The following is a 21,557-nucleotide window of genomic DNA, read 5'->3' on the forward strand; positions in this document are numbered from 1 at the left end:
TTGCACGCTATTCTGTTAGTGTCCACATAGAGATCAGAAGAATAAGTTTCAATTACAGTCCCACAATAGATATCTCGAAAATGTTGAATGAGGTAGGAAAAAATCTTTGGACTCTTTGCAGGGTGTTGCTGGCTAACAATGGGTTGAAGGAGTGGCTAAGAGCATCTCTAACAATACTAAACGTGAGAAACTGCTGGTGCGGAAATGAGCCCGCAAACCAAATCCGTAAAACAAAATATAGCTGAACAAAGAAACAGAACCCGTAAACCGCAGAACATTCTGTCTCCAACAGTTGTAGAATGCTTTATACCTAAAAATGACGCTGTAAACTTAATATAGCCCCGCAAATCAAACCCGTAAAACAAAATTTAGATGAACAAAGAAAAAGAGCCTGTAAACCGCAGAACATTCTGTCTCCAACAGCTGTAGAATGCTCTATACCTAAAAAATGACGATGTAAACATATAATATAACGCTTCTTTGGAGATGCTGTTAGTATGATGAAAATTGATCTAACTCAATCACACGAATCTTGTCGACGGCTAATACATTCACGGGCCTCTGGAGAATCACCGCGTCGAGCACATGTTACGCGTATCGCTTTAGGTACACTAGCTTTGTATCAAGCTCATTCGAAAGTCGAAACCCAGCCATGAATTTGCGATTCTGGCTAGCGACCACCGACCAGACTAGTAAGTCTTGCGATTTGTCTGAACCACACTGCCGTTCTGGTGCTGCACCGTCCCCTGCTCCTCCAGCTCGTCCTGCTGGTGCTGCGCCGCCGGCGCCGGCCCAAGCCGCTGCATGAACGAGCGGTAGGCCATGATACCCATCTTCTGCACCTTGTCGTACACCCTCTCCGGCCGCAGAGCCGCCACGTACATCCCGACGGCGTCCAGCTGCCACCCGCTCCTCCCGCAGAACCCCACCACCACGCCGCCCTCCACGGCGAACTCGAACGGCATGCCCTCCCCGGCGGCGGCGCCGAACGGACCGTACGCCGCTCGCTCCGTCCTTAAGGCCAGCGACCGGATCACAGGCGAGCCGCCGGGCGCCACCGGGCCGTACCGGCCGCTCACGGCCGTCAGGTGTTCGTCCGGGAAGCTCAGCTTGATCTACGAACACAGTCTAGTCAAGAAAAGCCGCACCATGCCGTTCACGGCGCGATCGCATTGGCGTACGTACCAACCTGGGTGGTGAGGCTGCCGGTGGCGCCGCCGTGCCGCTCGCCGGGGACGGCGAGGCCGTTCCTGTCGTACTCCACGCTGATGGAGTCGACGCAGCGGCTGTCGTACGACAGGGTGATGCTGCGGATCCCCGTGTGCCCGCCGTCGTCCCACGGGTTCCCGCCGGCGCCGCCCCACGGCCCCACCTTCATGAGCTTCTTCGACGCTACCATCTTCCTCTGAGCCGGCGGCTGCTGCTGAAACCAACGGTGCAGCAATGTGTTTTCATCAATGTTGTGCATGATTTTGTTAAATAATGGTATAATTTTTTAAGACAAAGCAAAATCTTTTTGGAAATCTTTAAGCAGTTTATATATAAACATAAAAGTACAGACAAACATGAAAGGAGGATTAAGAATTGAGAGGTGATGAGAACCCTATTTGCTTGATTGAAAATGAAACTGAATACTAGTGAGATCACTTGTGTACCATGTTTGCCTCCAGATATGTGCAGGGCTACAACACCAGCTGGTATAAGATAAGCAGCTAATCTTTTAGAAAAACATGAACAAGCAAGTGTACTTAGAGTACTTATGGGTTAAAATAGCCGGTGAAACAAATGGCATGCCCCAACCAAAGAAAGTATCACTCAGCTAACTGGCAGCTGGCAAGATTGTACATGATGAGAAATATAGTGGACGCCAGAACTGGATGCTCTATGGGGATCAGTATATATACCGTAGCATAATCTACAAAGCTAAGATGTGTAAAGGAACATGCTGTTCTTCACCTACAAGTTACATCTCTGAAAGATTCTTGAACCATGATTTAAGGTTAGCATGTCCCAAAAGGACAAACCTACAAATATATTTTTTAGTTCATTGAGAAATTTCTTACAAAATATATATTGCAACATTTCTTCAATCTCCATGTCTTGTAAAGGTGAGGATAAACAGACATATGGCATGGATTCCAGCTTTATTAAAGGCAGGCAGGCACAGAGATGGTATGGATTCTGTGGTAAGTAATTGCCACCAAACTGGAGAATATGATGCACATTGCTCATTGGTAGAGTCCATACAGGTAAGCGAGAATAAGAGAATAGGCACACACAATGTTTATTTGTAATATGTTCGTTCCCAAATTCATTTTGGTTCTCTGGATATATCTGGCCAATCAGTTGATCGCCACAAGCTCTGATAATGCACAACTGTTCCCATCAGGATTCATCTGTCCAATAGCCAGTTCTCTATATCTTCTTCTTTTTTTGAAAGGGAGTTCTATATCTTTTTGTTTTGTAAAGGTAACCAGTTCTATATCGACAACTGCCTTGTTATGCACCAGATCCTTGTGTGAAGCTGAACGATTGAAGTGTCTGTGACAAGGCATCATCCAGTTCACAATTGATTCCTGATGTTAGTGCTAACTGGTAACAGCTCTAAATTTTCGTTCTCTTGCGGTATTCTACAATCCAATATTTGGCACATTATTCTCTGGGTGGTTCAACCGTGCAATCCATTACTCATTCCTGAAGTTGTAGAAGGCAACTAAAATTTCGCAAAAAAAAAAAAAAAGTAGTGCATGACACCATTGGCAGCAGATGCATGCACTGGCCTAATCATCCACACACCTAAAGCCTTTGCTGTTCTGTGCTGTGATGGGGGCCTGGCCGCCTGGGGTGGCCAATCGAAAGTAGATTGAGATAGAGACCCCACAGGAACATTATAGTCCTCTTTGACAGGTGTGTTTTATGGGTGGACCATGATATGATGCCCCTTTCTTGCATTGGCTTGACAGCGCAATTATACTTTCTGTTAGGGTAGCAGAACTAAAAACTAATTTGTTTGCCTTTTCTTCTGTCTACCACACACCAATTAGGAGCCTGCTAATTCTGGTTTTTCATGTGTATCATTCACAAAATAGCAGTTTGCTATCTTTAAGCCGTGGGTTCAAGCAACCAATTATTAGCTATGAGCTACCTGATGATGGAAATAGGCCTGCTGTCTCTGAAACGTGAGGCCCTCCTTTCAAGGTCTCACCTATATAAGAGGCGCCCGCGCCTCTCCCCTGAACCACACTCACACCACCTCTCTCGAATTCGTTCGTGCTTGTCTACCTCGCAAAAGCACTCGCGGTTCTTGACTTCTCTCTCGCCTTCGTCATGGACTCCAAGATCTTGTACGCCGCCGCCGTCGCGGCCCTCGTCGCCGTCTCTTCGTTCGCAGGCGTCGCATACGCTGCCGACGAGCCCGCCGCCGCGCCCGGCCCCGGCGCCGGCGCCGCCACCTCCGGTGCCGCCGCCCTGTCGTCGTCGATCTTTGTCGCCTCCGTCCTCTGCCCGGCCGTGGCGCTCCTCTTCGCCAACCTGCGCCACTGAGCCAGCGGTGGACACCGAAGGCTGCTGCATGCTCGTAGATGGATGAAATGAAATGCTGTTATAGTATCTGTTAACGTGCATGCGTGCTTGTGCGCGGCGCGACATCTCATCATCATTGTATCTGCTTTGCTCGTTTAATTTCTGATTTGCGCGCTGTACAACCAATGGAATTTTATTGATTCAGTTCGGAGTTCATATCAGTTTTCCGTAGCATAGTTCAGAGTCCGTTTTCATGCATGTTTTGCTATGACCATGCTGCTGCTTCCATTGCATTTACATCTTATTTCGAAAGTGCCTGATAAAGAAGGGTGCAGCATAGCGGATGAACAAGCAGGATGATTTAAAAGCGTCGAAGCAAAGCCAACAAAAAGCAGCTTCTTGCCATGCAGTATGCGTTGGCTGTAAAGCAGACGCACACATCCACACGCGCGCGCGTAAATAAGGGCATGCCCAATGCACTGCCCTAGAGCTACTGTCTCACAGCTTTAACTAGGTTCGGGTGGTCCAAAGTAGGTTCGGATGAGGAGGCAGCCTCCTCTTCAAAAGTGGGATCTTAAGCCTAAAAAGCATGCTTTTTGAAGAGAGAAAGAGATACATAGTGTCATATTTGTGGGGTCCCTTCTCTCTTTTTTCTGACTAAAGTTGTAGCTTCCATTGAAGAGATAAAATTGACCATGTTGCTTCTGACAACTTTTTTACATGAAGCAGCTAGTTGTGTATGCCACCATTGCTCATGCCCTAATGCAGCCTCACCAGACCTGCCTTTCTCAGTGCCGTTCAACTGGATTTCCCTTTCAGGCTCCATCCTGTTCTTTTTCTCCCCTTAAAATTCCACTCACATTTTTAGTTGGGAGAAGGAATTATTTTGTAGCAATGCAAAGTTGCAAACACGACAACTAAAGATTGGAAAAGGTTCCTCTCAATTTTTATGTTTATTTGGATAAGTGCCACCTGGCAATAGAATATTTAGTGCGACCATGCTCCCATGCTCCCAAGCAAAAGGACTTGCCTGATAAGCAAAATGGTCTCAAAAAATACCAATCATTTTTCACACAAATGTACAGTAGGGAGGGTCCTACCGTGTCATTTTGATTTATAAAAAGATGGGACATTTACAGATGGGTTTGTCAAAAATAGAACAAAGAAAATTTGCAAGGTATCAATCCACTGTAACATGCCCTCCTTTAGGCCTTTGCTCTATGCCTACCAAGAGCAATTATTTCCTTGAAGAAGCGAAGCCCATCTTGGATACTTGCCTGCTGTCCATCAAAGATGACCTTGACCAACAACCCACAATAAGGATCTCCTTAAAGCAAGAGAGATAAGCTCCAAAGCCCTCTTGACGGAACCATTTGTTTCCAGGGCTCTCAAGAGGATCTCCTTAAGAAATTTAGCGATCCTCGGCTATCGACACCGCCGCCGTTGCTTCCCCTGCCCTCCGCTGCTCGCTGCGGCGGCTGGAGGGTGGGGGAACCTCTTATTGGATGACCGGTTTTCGTAGGGTGTTCGAGTTCTTCGTCTTCAATGTAGGGGCATCGACGGTGACGAGAGTAAAGGTCCTTCAGCCCATCCCAAATTGGGGTTCTTTCATGGAGGAGTGTCGATGGGTTGGAGTTTGGAGTCGATTGTTGGCCATTAGGTCTGACGTGTTAAAGTTCTACCTACAGCGGTGGCGTTCGGTGGAGGGGATGATGTCACAACGTATTGGTGTCCTCAAGTTCCGTCTCCACCCGATGAAGCTTAACTAGGTACGACTTCGTTGGGGAACTTGCGAGTTTCTTCTCCTCCATCTCTGTCTGGTCGGAGCTGGGATTATCTCCTCCATCCCGCCTCCTTCTTGGTACTAGCTTCTCCGGGATAGCAATTAGTCAAGATCGTGGTCGCCGACATTTTCTGATCCACATCGACGACTTCCCGGCCACTTCTTCTACAAGTGCATGGTTTTTTCAAGATTTCTCCAATACGAGGTTGCTATGGTGAAGGTCTAGAGGCGGCATTGAGCTTTGCTCATGGCGCGCCATCGAGGGATGCAGAAGGAAGATGGTGCTAAATTTTTTAAGGACGTGTGTTCTATTTCTTCTTGTAAGGGATGGTTTCAGATAATATATGGCTTTATGCCTTTTCCGCAAAATAAGAAGAGAGACAAGCTCTATTTCTTCTGTCTATGAGCATCTCCTTGAAGGATTTACACAAATCACATAATTTTTAGTAGATTCAAATAACTAACTTCTATAAAGCAATAAGTTGTTTGAATTAAATTCATCTCAGGCACTGTTAAAAAGATCGGCCGAGATACCGATTTATCGGCCGATTTATCGTGAATCGGGTGGTAACCGATAAGATTTCTGCGTCTCATTTGATTTATCGCTGGAATCGATATTTTTCCGATTTTCAGTCCGATGGCCGATATTTCCCCTGATTTTTAGCCTGATAGAAGATATTACGGCCAAATTTCAGTGAAATTCCGTCCTATCGTCTCGTAGAACTATGCATTAACCATTTTTATTGATTCAAATGCAAGGAATCAAGGTAATATTTCTGTTATGCTCTAATATTATTTTTACATAGAATATTATACTAAATTTTGTGCCAAAACTTAGGATTTACAAAAAATAAGCCGATAAATGGCCAACCGATAAAATCGATTAATCGGTCGGTAAGTGATTAACCTTTAATTTGGGGTTAACGATAAGTTACGATTAACGATTTCTTGAACATTGATCTCAGGTGATGAGAAACAAGAAAAACATATTAAGTAGTAAATAATAACCAAAAGTACTATTCACGATAGAAATATGGATTTGACACAGTTTAGAGTCTATTTTTTTTTTTGTTTCCTAATGTGTTCATTGAATGTGTTCATTGAATTTTGTGTTGGGATTTTACGCGATTGTATCTATCTCTTGTGTCAATGCACCAATTTTTTGGGACTGTAAGTATCATTTGTGTTAGTACACCCATATCTTGTGATTTTGTTCTGATGACTCAACATAGATCACACAAACATGATGCCACCCTATGCCTACACTTACATAGTGCACAACAAATATTGCAGTCGCTAAGCTTCAAGATTGATAGAGCCAACATTAATTATAAGAATTCAGTCAAAACCAGAAAATGTACTTGAAAATCATTAAAAAAGGAAACATTGCAACACAATATGTCGATATAAGTCAACCAAAGATGTGGGAAATTTAGAAGTATTCTAAAAAAATGAAGGGAATTAAAAAACACAAATAACACTCTATTTACTAGTTTTCATGATTTGTCCTAAATATTAATAGTTTTTCAGGATTGTGCAATAATGTTTAAAATATTTGACTTTTTGTTTTCTCGAGTTCACTAACAATTTTTTTTTGTTTATCTATTTTACCCGTTTGTTTATTTTTCATATGTATTTCCCCCCAATTAATAATCTGCAACATGCCCACGTGTATGAAACAACATGTTTGTCTTCCATCCACTTACATGAGTGTTTTGTATCGTCTTTATTTCTCGAGATTTCCGCTCACTGTGGTAGGTGAAAAATAGCTCCCTCTCTCCTCCTTCTATCTAAATCTCAAAGCAGAACGAATGGTGACGGAAAAAATCACACCCATGTGTGTAAGTACAAAAAAAATGATGTTCTTATTTTAGCCAATATGCTATTACAATTAAAATTTTAAAACAAAGAAACTCTACGTAAACATAAAAGTAATTTAGAAATAATTAAATAAAAAATATGAAGATAAGTTACCCTATTGGACAAGACTTTGCAAATTTGAAAAACAATAGTAAAACCCAAATTAGAGAAAACTCAAAAAATAACGCCATATTTCCTATTTTTTGTGAATCCTAAAATACCTCCTACTTGAATATTCATTTTTGTTTCTCCAATAATTTGTGTTCAAATATCAGTTTTCATCTTCTCGAGTTTGAAAAAATATATTATTTTCACTATGTTTTCTTAAGGATCTAATGATGCATAGAATACAAAAAGTATTTTAATGACTTCTTTTTAGAAAAAATTAGTACAAATATAGGCATACGCACACGAAAACTCCAAATGGAGGCCGAGCTTCAAGCAGCACTTTATTTTTAAAATAATCTAAATAAAAAATCCTAGATGTAGTCAACCACAAGCATGTAAAATCTCGATTTGAAATACTTCCTATTATGAGCTACACACACAAATGACAAATGTGCGGATCATATTATAGTGAATATTAGACATTTCAAACTATAAAATTTATCTGATTTTTATCATTTTTGTGTAGCCCAGCATACAAAAAAATACATTGTAATTATGCACCTTTGTTGGATACATCATTGACAATTTCCACTACCTTTTCATTTTTCTTGAAGCTTGTAAATATGATTCTCATCTTAAAAGATAAAGTGCTACCTCGATTTCTTCCTCCATTTGTCCACAGCTAGTACCAAAGTCCCTAATCCTAAAGCTTTGAGATTAACATAGTTACCAAAATAAATAATCATATTTGTAAGAAAAACATTAGAAAACTAACTGAAATCATGCAAAATGCTGAAAATTAAGAAGAAAAATGAAAAATATGTGTAGATAACTCGCTCTAATTTTACAAGAACACTCATAAATTTCTTTAAAGGGATATGTTTTCATGAATGTTGCTACCTTTTCCTCCTTGTTATATTTATTTGGGACTGCCCTATAATTTGTGTTCAGATATCTTTTTTCCCTTGACTTTCAAATCAAAAGTTCTGTTTTTATGATTTCCCCTTTTTCACATTCGTTTAACCATGTGCTAAATTACTGGTATGTCATCCATCAATACGCTCTGAACCAGCTCTGAAAGTTGAGGGTCGAATTTGCCAGGTTTTAGAAATTAGATACCAAAAACAAATTTAACTAATAACAAAAATATATATGTTATCCAGTTGCACAAGTGTGACCACCCGCATCCACAAATTTGTATCCACTAGTGTCCCCAGATGCCCCAAATTGGAATTTCAGCAGAAGTTTACAGCAGCTGGTAGCCAGCAGGGGATAAACAAAATTATTGAAGTCCCTGTGAAATCCATGTTAAATTTAAGTATAACTGTCATTCGCCACCTGTACTTGACATCTGTTTGACACGGCGAGATGTTCTCAAAATGCTATAAACATCAGGGCCTTTGGAAACATGCACTGAAGAGAGAGCCAAATGACAGGCAACACTCTCTGTAAACACAGGCAGGCATAAAAAGAACATGCAGCCGCCCTGCGTTCTTCCGTGCAGTTTCCAACACTCCGGAGACCATTCTCGATGCGCGGTCAGCTCACTGATCATTTCATCTGGGAAGGTTAATTTCAATCTTCATCTACTGGATCTGTGGCCGTGTATTTCCTTTCTAATGTTCAGCTGCTCTGGTTCAATTGATCATTTTATTCTGACTCGCTGTCCATGTCGTGCATCGCTTTCAGTCCCCTGGGGCGCTGCGAAATTGAGTGATGAATGTCAGACGACTGCGTTTTTGCTAGTGCACAATGCAGGATTTACAGGACTGGGAACAGATAACATGTTATGGTAGCCTGCTCACCTTCTTGGAAACCTTCTTCTCTCGTACTTCGTATCTTTCCAGAGTCAAGTCGCATAGCCATGTTCCAGGGCATACAAACTGCCAAGGATGAACAAAACTTAGGTGAGAACTGCAGAGTCGTAACCCAATTTCAACATAAATATGTGAATGAAACTGTAGACATCAGTAGTTATTTATATCCCAACTAATAGGCACCAGCTGTTTTCTTAAGCTTAAACCCAAGTAACTTTCCTTCTAAAAATAACTTCAAATATCTAAATAGAACTCAACTCCAAGCATGGTTCAACCACACTGACCAAGTATTGCTCCACCATTTAGTAGAATTTAGAAATGGAGCTCAACAGAGATGGGCAGATGGCACAGCATCTTTGGGCATGGCCCCTACCAGGTTAGCTCACTGATAAAACAACTGCAACGTTGTCACGTGATAAGATAGAATGACAATTAGTTTGTCTGTTTCAAAGAAAGAAGGTAATTAATGTTCCACGGTAGGAGCAGTAAAACCACACACCAGACACTTTATTTGGTTTCAAACAGTGTTTTATTTGCTTCAGACAGAAGCATGCCATGGTAGTATCATGGACGCCCCTTGGCAATCAAGTTGAGTATCTGGTATAATAAATGAGCTATACACGGAATCTTGCTATTTATTTGCACGTCTCCTTTGGTCAAGGGGCAAGGCAAGCATCGTGCAAAGAGATGGCCATATGGTCCATGTGATCACATTCCCGGTGTCTATTAAAAATGCATTTACCCCGCGGTAAAATTTTCGATTTCTGATCTCACATTTAAGTTTGGGTTCCATGGTTATTGTCTGTTAGTAGTGTTACGCAATATTTAAGTTTGGAATCTCTGTGCAACAAAGTACTAATTTATTTACTGTCTGTACCAAGATAAGAATCCTATGACTAGCAAAGGAAAAAAAAGAGAACAATCATATGTGAAATGATGTGAACTGAGAGTATAGGAACAGGTTAGAAGTTCAGAAGCTAAGAAGAAAGGTTCATACATTGACAGTCCTCTGGATGGCTTTCACTCTCTTCTTGGGCCTTTGAGGCAGCTTGGATCCCTTGAACACCAAGAAGTCCTCTTCCTTCTCCTTGTTCGTCAGGGCAACTGCAAAATTGGGCCAAATTGACCCTTCGCTCCCTGACGACGAGCCCTTCTTGTCATCTACAGAGGTTGGCGGAACCCCGTTGTTGTCATTGTGGCCCTTTCCAGAGCGCTCCCTTCCTGGGGAGGCAACTGCGCGGATTGTGCTGTTCTGCTGCTGCGACGGTGGCCTCATTGCCCCAGGCTCCTCAGAATTCCTACAATTCAGTAGCACTAAAGGTTAAAAGTAATAAAGAAAATTGTAACATTACAAACTTACAATGACTATGAAAAGAGGAAAAAATAATCTGTTGTGTGCAAGACAGGTTACTAGTTAGATGTTCTTTTTGTAAATTTGGAATGGTTGTGACCACATCAATTTGAGTTCCAAATAATTCTTTTAATTGCACTATAAGTAGGCCTAAAAAGAAGGGGGGACAGTAAAAAGAAGGAACATATTGAACAAAATCATTCGCTCATTTCTCTTGATAGAAAAGTGTGTGGAACTTACAACAGGCACAATATGCAATTTATGAAATTTCAGTTATTCACATAGTACATTCACGGAGCACAATATGCAATACGCATGGTAATCCTGTGTAAAATACCATGCGTATTTTTATATGTCAGCAAGTAATGCAAAAAGGTGAAATCTAATGTATGGTGGTGTCTAATTTCACGATGAGAATTGGATACATAAACTTATATTGAACACTACACATATATCTAACAATCATGATTAAATGCTGAAATACAGGCATAGCAGGAACTTCAAAAATTTCATGATTCACACACATTTAGGGAAATGGACAGCAAACAAAGAATAACTTCGTCTTCAATCAAGAAATTACAAGAAAAAATATGAAAAGAGAAGAACAATGAATGAATAAGCTATCACCATCACCATCCACTATACGTGTGGTGGTGACTGATTTGAGATAAATATGGTGTTTCCTTCTGAAGCTAAAAATAGTCAACAAGAAAAATAGCAGATACTGACAAGCTATTGCCGTCAATAACTTGACGAAAACCTCATCCCTCGCAGCTTTCATGAGCAGTTTTAATAAATCAGTCTCCGATGAGGTCCGGTTGAGAAGACAGCTGATATTACAGACCTTGAATTGAGAAACTCCCAAGCAAGTTCAGTAACTTGGAGCTGGATTCACCAGACAAGTACTACCAATCTGCTGGTGCTCCTAATTTTAGCCTAGCCAAAGTCTAATTCTCCTACAGTTCCAGCCTCTCAAGTATCAAGGACCCAGGCTGAGCCACAAAAGAAGAGAGCACTTAGTCCCAGTGTAAATACACCAAATTAGTACTTGCCCAGGGATATGAACGAATGCCTAAAATAGCGAAAACCTCGAGAAATCCAGGTCTTCATACCCTCTTAGACAATCCAGCAGTACTGGACAAGGATCACTTCATTTTTGGAAGAACAGAAGGTTGGCCCAATGATGGCATTAGCCAACCAACATCAATCATGCTGCCCCATAACCAAAACCAATAACCAATCATCGTTTTTCCTACCCTGACTGCTTCCATTTTGAATCACCAAGTCCCCTACGAATAGTGGTTACTCAGACATGAAAACCCCCACATTTTCTGACTTCTGAGGTATGTGTACCATAGATCATACTACTGATTCCACAAGAGAATTTGAAAGAAAATCGGATCGAACACATCCAAACTTTCTGACGCTCCATCTCACGTGCCGACAGACGGATACCACGTGACGGCCAGCTGCTCTTTCAACACACGGTGATTCTGAATCTTATCACAAACCACAAGGCGCAGCAACAGAACAAACACACACACAGAGAAGAGGAGCGGCAGGAGGCACAGACCTGAGGCCGCGGTGGTGGCCGGTGGGGTGGTGCTGCCCGGCCGCCGTAGCTGCAGCGACCGCGGCGACCGCCGCCGCGCGACGCTGTCCTGCAGCGGCCTTCTCGGCAGCCACGGTGGCCTCAACGTCGCGGCGCTGCACCTTGACGCAACGCAGGCGCTTCCGGTTTCCCCACTGCAGCAGCAGGTCGCGCTCCGACGTCGTGCCACCGCCGCCGCTTCCGCCGCGCGCGGAGCCTCGCGTCTGGTAGTTCTTCCTCGATTCCCTCTCCATCGCCGGACTTGCCGCCGTGCTGCAGCAAAGAAACGGAGGAATTTATCAAGAAAGGAACGAAGATTTCGTTGCCGGGGCATCAGTTGAAAAACTCAGTCAAATTGAAATGAACAGGTGTTGGGGATTTTATCCAACTGGAAGACCAAAACATGGAAAGAAGATGTGATGAACACACTTGTGATTCAGCTAAATTCTCATCTGCAAGTACCCGATCAAATCGGCAAAATAATGTTGCAACTTTTGCGTGGGAAAAAAGGTGAACTACTTGCTTGCAGATCGAACCAACGTAAAATCAGGGGAAGGTAACAGATCAAATCCGAAAACAAGTGTGCCCTGAAAATTAAGCTCGATTTAACCCACTTATCCAAACAAATCAAATTACTGAAAGTAGAAAAAAAATCGAATGGGTGATTCTGGAGTGCGAAATTGTGGTCCTGCAAAATCCAGATAATAGAATGGATATGCGAAAGAAAGTCGAACGCACTAACTGAAAAAAGGGGGGAACTGAAGGAGATAATCGGAATCACCACCAGCACGCAACCTAAGAACAGCTCCCGAATTCAGCTCGCTCTTCCCGATCGAACTGCTGCGGGGAACACCCCCACGGAACAGATAAGATGCAGCCAGAATTTGCTAGCGGAAACGCTCGATCCTAATCAGTTTTACCTCCCAATCGCGCGCAACCCAAGTCAAGGAGGCCAGATTCTGCTCAATCGTGGCGCGACTCGATGCGGACCCGTGCCGTAATGCAGCTCCCGGAATTCGACCCAAATCACCCACTCCAGACTACCGATCACCCCATCCGGGATAAGATAAGAAACCAAGACCCGGCGAATTCGGTTTAAATCACCCACTCCAGAAGAACAGGAAACGCAGTGGAACCAGAAACATCACACAGCACAGCACAAGAAATCTAACCAAGTGGAATTTGGAAAAATCCCGGAAGAAGAGATGGACCTGGATCTTTCAGATCAAACATCCAAACCGGGGAAACCAAGAATCGGACCAAACAAATCACAAGCTAGAACTCGAAGAAAACAACGACACAAGAAATCCAGCAAGAAAAGGTTCACCGGAGCGAAAACCTTTCAAGTCCCGGTTTCCCCACCAGAATTGCCCAAATGAGCAAGGAGAAGGGCAGATGAATCAGACAGGCCAGACCAGTACCTCAGACAGATTGCCGCTTTCTTGGCGCTCCAAATCCAATCCACAACCAAATTCTCTCCCTTCTTCTCAGAGGCTGTCCAACCAGAAGAACAGATTCGTCTCGGAGGCTGGTGCGAGCAGTTGGGCCGAATCGGAAGGAATTTGGAACAGCTTACGTGTTGTTCTCTTCGTTTCTCCTCTTCTTCGTCCCCTCTACAAGGCAAGGCAGAGACAGAGGAGGAGGAAGAAGAAGGCTCCCTCCATTTTATATGCTGTCTACCCCACCCACTTCTCGATCCCTCGGGCACACCAAAACCGGATCCGGGCCGCGCTCCGCCGTTGATGTGAAGATGGACCGCCACGAATGGTCCAGCTCGTCGCCGTCCCGCTCCGCCTCACCGGTGACTGGTGTCCAGAGTGTTTGCTCCGCTCCACACGCGGTTGATGCCGCGAGAGAACGCCAGGCCCCTCAAGGGGAGGCCCATCAACATTTTTTCTTTCTATAAATTTTGAAAAGTACATTTATTTTATAAATAATTATTTTAATTATAAAAAAGTGGGTTGTTGAGAAAAAATTCATGTATATATATAAATAAATATTCATATACACCTAAATTAATATTCATCGGTTATTAAATTTTTTCTATGTATGATAAGAAATGTTCATGGAAGAAACCGTGTCAAAATGAATGTTTTTTGTGCCCTTTAAAAAGCTAAGAAACAGTGACAAAAGAAAAGTATGAAAATAAATCTTGAGAAAAAGAAAATAAAGGTAAAACTAAAGAAAAAAGAATAAAAAGAGAACTAGAAACAATGAAAAGAAATCAAAAAAAAACACATAATAAGAACAATAGAAAAAACCCTCAGTTGTCTAGCTAAACATAGGTCTAAGGAGACGGTATGTAGCTCCTGCTATAGGCGGCAAATAGGAAATCCCATGATGGGTGCCATGGGCTTGCTAGCTGACATGGCTTATTAGACAGTGATATGGGTCAATTGATACTAATTGTTATGGAGACAAATATATACATGATTTGCAACTAAAAGAGTATTACTATCAGTTAAACGCTTGATTAAAAGTATGTGCAAGACATCGCCAATCGATGGCATGTCCAAATTTTGTGTGTGAGCTAGATAGATCGACTATTAGCATGTGAATCACAACAATACCTTTAAATTCGTGTGAACCTACGGGTCAACTTGATACTTGCTATAGTATAGAGGATCTCATGAATCATAAAATATGCTCATACAATGAGCTAGGTCATCTCGGCTTGATTTTCAAAAACTAAAGATGAGGCAAGATTACTATATATGATAAATACTAGTGCTTCTAGAAGGGTTTGTATGTAGAGTTTGTTGTTGTGATTTGGTTGTGACCTTAAGTCCTCAACATATATAGTCATTTTTCTCTATAAGGGTTTGTGTGTAGAAGGGTTTATATATATCATGGATAGTGTTTTCATATGTGTGACTAGATGTGTCCTTCATGACATCCATGTATACCAATAAGATACTCAATAAACAATGCAATATAAAAAACTTGAATCGTATAGTATATAAATCTAACCAAATACTACGAGTAAATAACAAGATATCCCATAAAAAAAGTTAACCAAATATTGAATATTTTTATTATTTTATCTTTGTTGGTACAAATCACTTACATTAGTTGACAAAAGATTTCTTTGGCATAACCTAATTACGGAAATGTTGTGTTGAACTGCAGCGATGTGACCCTGATAAAAATATTAGCTTGTTTTGTCAGCTCTTCCCGATCTCCATTTAGTTATTTTTTTCAATTTTAGTAATGTCCCCATAATTGTTAGTTAAAAGATAACCATAACTATGAATATGGTGAACTCATGTTCTGAATCATTAATAAATAAAAATATTGCCCATTTTTAGGATTTCCTTTTACCTCTTTATTATTCAAACTTATATTGTTTTATGTATCTTGATATGTAGCTTTTCCTAGTTTGGCAGGCATGTTAGTTAGAAGTTATATCTAATGCATGTATGCATGTGTAGTACTATACTATTCAACGAAAACATGAAAATGCGTACATGCTTGTACATTAAATTTTGTATTTAATGTTTGTTTCTTTATTTACATAATAAGAGTGCATTTCATGCCCTCTATCCACCAATAATTTTATTATGCAACATAGTCTTATTATATTTAGATAATAATAGGGGGCGAAGATCATTTTTTGACATATACTACTCTGTACAATTATCTTATCCCTTGAGTTTTTATCATCTATGTTAAGCATATATAGCTAAATATCTTCTCCACTGTTTTGTGGCAAATATCTTGTGGCTTGTGTAAATATCTAGATGAGGTTCATACATGTCCCGTCGTGTGTAGTTGTTTTATAAGCATCTAAGGTGCTACTAAAAACATATTAAACAACCCTACTTTGCACCTCACTTCGGCCTTATATTTTTACTCCTAGTTCTTTTGTTGTCCCACTCTCCCCCTTTCTTTGTCATCCCACTTTCTTTTATCGATCAAATATATGTGGAGAAAACTTCGCTAGCTTTAGATGGCAACAAATAGACTTTGCCCTAGAATGCACTACCCTTCTTTGGACCCCGACAAGTAAAATTGTAGAGAAAGATGGAACTTGGAAATTTTCTACAAGTGTCAAAATCAAGCCAGAAGGAGCTTGTGGATGGATGCTGAGGTGGTGCCATCGAGGCGGCTCGAGGGAAACATTCTCATCTATGGGTCAGTGGAAGAGGGAAGAATGGTGGAGCAAACATATGAAGTTTTGGAGATGAACCATGTCTATAGACGATGATACGAGTCGGGGGAGCAGTGGGAAGAGAAAGAAGATGAAAAAGAGGTGATTATGAGGACTAAGGAGGATGAAGTTGAAGGAAGAAGCGTCCCACGGTGAACCTATCGTGTTGACTATTACATGCCAAATGTGTCCTTACATGCCATGTCATTGTTAGGACAGAGCTAGCTAGCCATAAAACTTTACTCCTTACGTCGAGGCCATCTCCTAGCTATTTTTGATGATGTGCTGCTCGTCCATCTCATGCCACTTGCAATCCTCGTATTTTTTCATTGTTCCGTTCCCTTCAGCGGCCAATGCTTAATAGGTCACCAAAAGAATACACTAAGCTTGACGGGCCCACTCAGCAGCCTCTGTGGATCACAATATCACATCACACGTCTACACATTCAACTTCCAGGAAAAGGAAATGTGAGTATGTGACTGATAATTTTTTGAAATTTTCTGAGTTGAAAAAGGTAATTTTCTGAAGCGGTTTTTTTTTTTTGAAAAAAGAGGTGGTATTCAATTAAAGGAACACAAGACGGGTACAATATGCATACAGGCCCCTAACATTACTCGCCCTAAAAATCTAGTATTTGAAGATAAGGCCTGTAACTTTACAGAAAACACCCAGAACAAAATTTGGAAAAGCAATCAGGTTCTGGAGTAGCGCCGTCGCCGCTCGTCGGCTTCCTCGAAGCGTCGCCGCCAAGGAAAGGAGAGAAGGAGCTCGAACTCTTCCGACCGGCGAGAACCCACCCCCACTAGCAACCTTCTCGCCGCAGGGAAGGAATCACTTGGCTGCAAGAAGGCGTCGAGCACCAGTAGGGACAGGGAGATGCCTCCGTCTCAGAGGCAGAGAAGCAGCCATCACGTCGGCTGCATATCACAGCGGCCAAGGTACCAACTGTGTGATTGCGCTTGTAGAGAAACCACCGAGATTGTTGAAGTAGCTACGGCACCGCCTCCAGTGCGCAGCAGCAGTGCCTCCCCTGCCCCCCCTCTCGCCTCCACGACCGACCAAGAGGAGCAGTAGGAGCTCTCTGTCGCTGCACCAGAAGCAGCGCAGATAAGGCCACCCATCAGCAGCTGACGAAGATCTGGCGCAGTTGTGCTCCTCCTCGCCTCCATGGCCGGCCAGGATCACGCCTTTGGTCGCAGGTAGGGACGCTTTTCCCCCCTCGCCACCGAGGCCGGCCAGGGAAAAACGCCTCCCGCTGCAGTCGATCTGCAGAAGGTGGTACGCCGCCACATCTTTATTGAGCTGAGCGGTCGCCGCCCTCTCCACTCCCACCTCTGACCACCGGAGAAGCAGAGAGAGGAAGAAGAACCCTAAAACGGACGAGATCCAGGCGGATTGATCTCCTCCACCGCTCACACTACTGGGCATCAAGCCCCCTACGCCGCCGGTCGAGATTGGCTTTGGTTCGGCCTGGGCTCTTTCAGGAGACGCTCAGCTACTGTAGCTGCGTGAGAGAGGGGAGGGGGGGGGGGGAATGAGCCCTACTGAAGCGGTTTTACCTTTTCCCTTGTGATGAAGTTGAAGTGGAATCGGGGGTTCCAGGTCAAAAAAAAAAAAAAGCTGAAGTGGAGTACGCGTCGGCGTTCCGTGCTCGGCTGAACCGGTTCCCAGCACGGCACCCGTCTCCCCCTCCCCTTCCCTCCCCAACGAACTCGCTTCCCCGACTCATCAACCACCGCAGCTCCAGCTCTTCCCTCGATCCCTCCTGAAGCTTCGCCAGCGCGGGCTCGATCCGATTCAGCTGCGTCCACCGCTGATCCGCGGGGGAGCTGAATCTAAGCAGCGACGACCATGAGCGAGGTGTTCGAGGGCTACGAGCGGCAGTACTGCGAGATCTCCGCCTCCCTCTCCCGCAAGTGCGCCGCCGCCTCCGCTCTCGATGGCGGTACGTACGCACGCACGCCTCTCTCTCTCCGCCTGAATCAGTTCTCCCTTAGGCCGCCTCAGGTCGTATCCCGGTCTGATTTAGCCCTCCTTTTTCCATTGTTCCCCTTTTATTTACCAGAGAAGAAGAAGCAGAAGCTGTCCGAGATCCAGGCCGACGTGCAGGAGTCCGAGTCGCTGGTAAAAAAACGATGCAACCCAATCCTCCATGCGCAGAACTAGTCTTACTACGCTTAATTTTAGCCGTGCTGCTGAACAAACTTCCCACCTACTTTAGACAGAGACTATGTTATTTAGATGTGTGACTTACGCATGGAATTTCTGTTTTGGCTGGCTGCGCCGTAGATCAGGAAGATGGACTTGGAGGCGCGGAGCCTGCAGCCGAGCGTCAAGGCGGGGCTGCTGGCCAAACTCAGGGAGTACAAGTCTGATCTCAGCAGCGTCAAGAGCGAGGTCAAGCGGGTTTCGGCGCCCAACGCCCACCAGGCCACCAGGGAGGAGCTCCTCGAGGCCGGCATGTCCGACACGCTCGCGGTGAGCTCCCTATCGCCTTGCGCCAACTCACATGAATTCTGTACCTGTAGCACACCAGCTATCTGATAGTACCTTTAGTAATCGCATGTTACAGATGTGGACCGCAATAGATTTTGCTGCTGCAGCGTGTTTGTGTGCTCATTCAAGTGTCGGTGTGTGTCTGTGTGACCTAGTATATAGCAGCTTAGGTTATGTGTTCAAAACCTGTTTGCTTGAGATTGCGATGGCCATCGTTTTATGGTCGCCTTTATCCCTTTTGTATCTGTATTCTTTCAAGTGGCAGTGTTAGGTCTACTGCTGTGAGTTGAGTCCTTAGATGTTGATATCATTACCCGCTTTCCACATTTGTTCCATGCACCTTGATTGTTGTTGACCCATTCGATGGTGTTAGTTCTGTGTCACTGTTGGTGTTAGTTCCTGTGTTTCTCACAGTGTTCGTTCTGTTGTGACGTTGAATTATGTTATACGGTTACCCCATTATGAGGGAAATCTGGGACGGGTTTTTTTCTTGAGAAGGAAATTCCCAAGCAGATAATTATTATTGTGTTCAGTATGCTTGACAACTATGAATACGATGGGTTACAGTGCAAAACAGATCTTTCCAACTTGTACAACAATGCACAGTATTGTGGCTTGTGAAGAAGTGTTCCACACTGTTTATTTGGTTTCAAATGTTTTGCATAGATATCCATGAAGTGATTACTACTACTATTATAAGCTCTAACGGTTTCAGTTGGTAAATATAATGAGAACAATGTTCTAGAACTTCAGTTAGGACTGTAATTTGAAATTTCCCCAGTTTTGAGTCTATTACTCTAGTTATGGTTAGATACAGGCATGTTGTCCACTTGTAATCGGTACGTAGCTATAATGATACAGAACCAGGGTGGGCTTGAACTCAGAACCATATTTGGACTTCATTGTCAATAGTTGTGTTGAGTTGTACTTTGTTGGACCTTGTGTCCACATCTGAACAGTCTTGGATGTAAAATGTGTTACCATGCAAAGTATGAGCAAGTTGGCAAAGCCACATTCATTTCATCTTATTATAATTTCAATATTTTGATGAATCCACTTCAATTATTGTGCGATACCTTTACTCTTGAATACTTACTATTTTTGCTGCATCAAAGCTTCATGGCATATCTTTTCATTAAAAAACTATATATATAACATTGCCATTGATTCATTAGCTCGCAATTTGATTCATTTCTATTTAAGTGCACCTGTTAAGAGGAAATTTACTACTGGAAATCTCCAGAATGGCCTTATTTTATTTGTCTTTTATTCAGTATATTTCCATTTATTCATCCTACTTGCAATTATTCTATCGTGGCACTGTTTCCTTTCTGATGAACTTTTGCAATGGTTCCTGGTTTGTTACATGGCTCAGGCGTCGTCCGATCAGAGAGGAAGACTGATGATGACATCCGAAAGATTGAACCAGTCTTCAGAAAGAATTAGAGAGAGCCAAAGAACAGTATTCGAGACAGAAGAAATTGGCGTGTCAATTCTCCAGGACCTTCATAATCAACGGCAGTCACTGCTGCATGCTCACACAACAGTATGTACTTTGTTCTTTCAGATTATCTATATTCAGGACTTTGCGCCATCGTTGGAGCTAACATGTTCTTTGCACCTTCTCTTGTCCTTATATTTATGGATTGATCATTTGTGGCCTTACATGTTGATCAGCAACACAAATTTTAGCGAGCAAACTACATAGACAAGAAATGACATCGGTTAGATTCTATTTTAATATTGATGCATTTACACCACATAGGTGTATTGGAAGTTAGCCCTTTATGAACTCCGAAGTATTTATACTCAAACAGTGAAAGGTGGCATCGCTGCCAAATTAGGTGTGTATTTGGTATGGCAGCTGAAAGAACATGGCTAACCAAACTTTTGTATAGGAGTTATACCGTTGTCTGGTGCTAGATGTGTCGCATCTAGATACATCACATGCGTCCTGTTTCTTTGACATGATTTGTCCTTCAATAATACCAAATCGTCAAAATAAAAAATTTGCCACAGTGGTAATGCGATTGTGGATGAGATTTTCCTCAGGTTCACATTTTTCAGTATAAGAAAGAAACCTGTCTCACATAGACTTGGTAATATCTGCCAAGAAAGATATATATTGTATGTCTCCTGTCTACAAAATGAAACAAATATTGACCTTTTATCCATGAGGCAAATTCCACCGAACTAGTGGAAGTTTAGATTTGCACATTAGGTATAGGCATGTATGGCAATTCTACGAACCCTGTCTAGAGGACTGTTCTCATATCATTTTCCACTACCTGCCCTGGTGCATGTGCTAATGAATTGCTCCTGCTCTTGCTCACAGTTGCATGGCGTGGATGACTACATCGGCAAAAGCAAGAAGATCCTGGCGTCCATGTCCAAGAGGATGGACAGGAACAAGTGGATCGTCGGTGGCATCATCGCAGCGCTTGTCTTTGCCATCCTCTTCATACTGTACTTCAAGTTCGCTCGTTAGAGCTGAGCTTCTCCAAATGTCACCTGGCTGGAGCTGATTATTTGTTGCCCAGAGACAACTAACTCTGCATCCGAGGTGTGTGTGGAATGTGATGTACAGTGACACTTGCGACCATGGAAAACATGAAATATTACAAAGATATGTGTGGGGTTTTTCTTATGTCCAACATGTTGGTATCATGCTCCCAATGCTTGGAAAGCTCATGAAAGATCTATCACCACATAATATTTTGAGTTTCAAATTGGACATGTAAGAACAGAACATGGTACAGTAAAAAAATAGAAGTACTCATCCGATAAAGCTATTATTGGAAACAAATTTAGCACGTAATTATTGAAGTCGAAACAAGATAAAGTGACAATATTAGTACCATAAACAAGTAATGGATGC

General features: G+C 42.8%; 3 protein-coding genes across 3 annotated transcripts; 1 reads left to right on the top strand and 2 right to left on the bottom strand.

The window, feature by feature from the left end:
* Positions 1 to 498: 498 nt before the first annotated feature.
* LOC124648360 (jacalin-related lectin 19-like) lies at positions 499 to 1,468 on the bottom strand. The gene is made up of 2 exons (XM_047188142.1): positions 1,190 to 1,468; positions 499 to 1,115 (listed from the first exon to the last, which is right to left on the bottom strand). The coding sequence occupies exons 1-2, from the start codon at positions 1,466 to 1,468 to the stop codon at positions 690 to 692; spliced, it is 705 nt and encodes a 234-aa protein (XP_047044098.1). The 3' UTR covers positions 499 to 689.
* Positions 1,469 to 8,384: 6,916 nt separating this feature from the next.
* On the bottom strand, positions 8,385 to 13,520 carry LOC124707217. The gene is made up of 5 exons (XM_047238879.1): positions 13,454 to 13,520; positions 12,015 to 12,305; positions 10,088 to 10,388; positions 9,079 to 9,156; positions 8,385 to 8,974 (listed from the first exon to the last, which is right to left on the bottom strand). The coding sequence occupies exons 2-5, from the start codon at positions 12,284 to 12,286 to the stop codon at positions 8,924 to 8,926; spliced, it is 702 nt and encodes a 233-aa protein (XP_047094835.1). The 5' UTR covers positions 12,287 to 12,305; positions 13,454 to 13,520; the 3' UTR covers positions 8,385 to 8,923.
* Positions 13,521 to 17,924: 4,404 nt separating this feature from the next.
* Positions 17,925 to 21,326, top strand: LOC124649717 (vesicle transport v-SNARE 13-like). Its single transcript, XM_047189301.1, has 5 exons — positions 17,925 to 18,128; positions 18,249 to 18,307; positions 18,473 to 18,661; positions 20,055 to 20,225; positions 21,015 to 21,326. Exons 1-5 carry the CDS (start codon positions 18,035 to 18,037, stop codon positions 21,165 to 21,167), a joined length of 666 nt encoding a protein of 221 aa, XP_047045257.1. The 5' UTR covers positions 17,925 to 18,034; the 3' UTR covers positions 21,168 to 21,326.
* Positions 21,327 to 21,557: the final 231 nt, after the last annotated feature.

The sequence above is a fragment of the Lolium rigidum genome, chromosome 4, assembly GCF_022539505.1.
Source record: "Lolium rigidum isolate FL_2022 chromosome 4, APGP_CSIRO_Lrig_0.1, whole genome shotgun sequence".
NCBI classification, from domain to species: Eukaryota; Viridiplantae; Streptophyta; class Magnoliopsida; order Poales; family Poaceae; genus Lolium; species Lolium rigidum.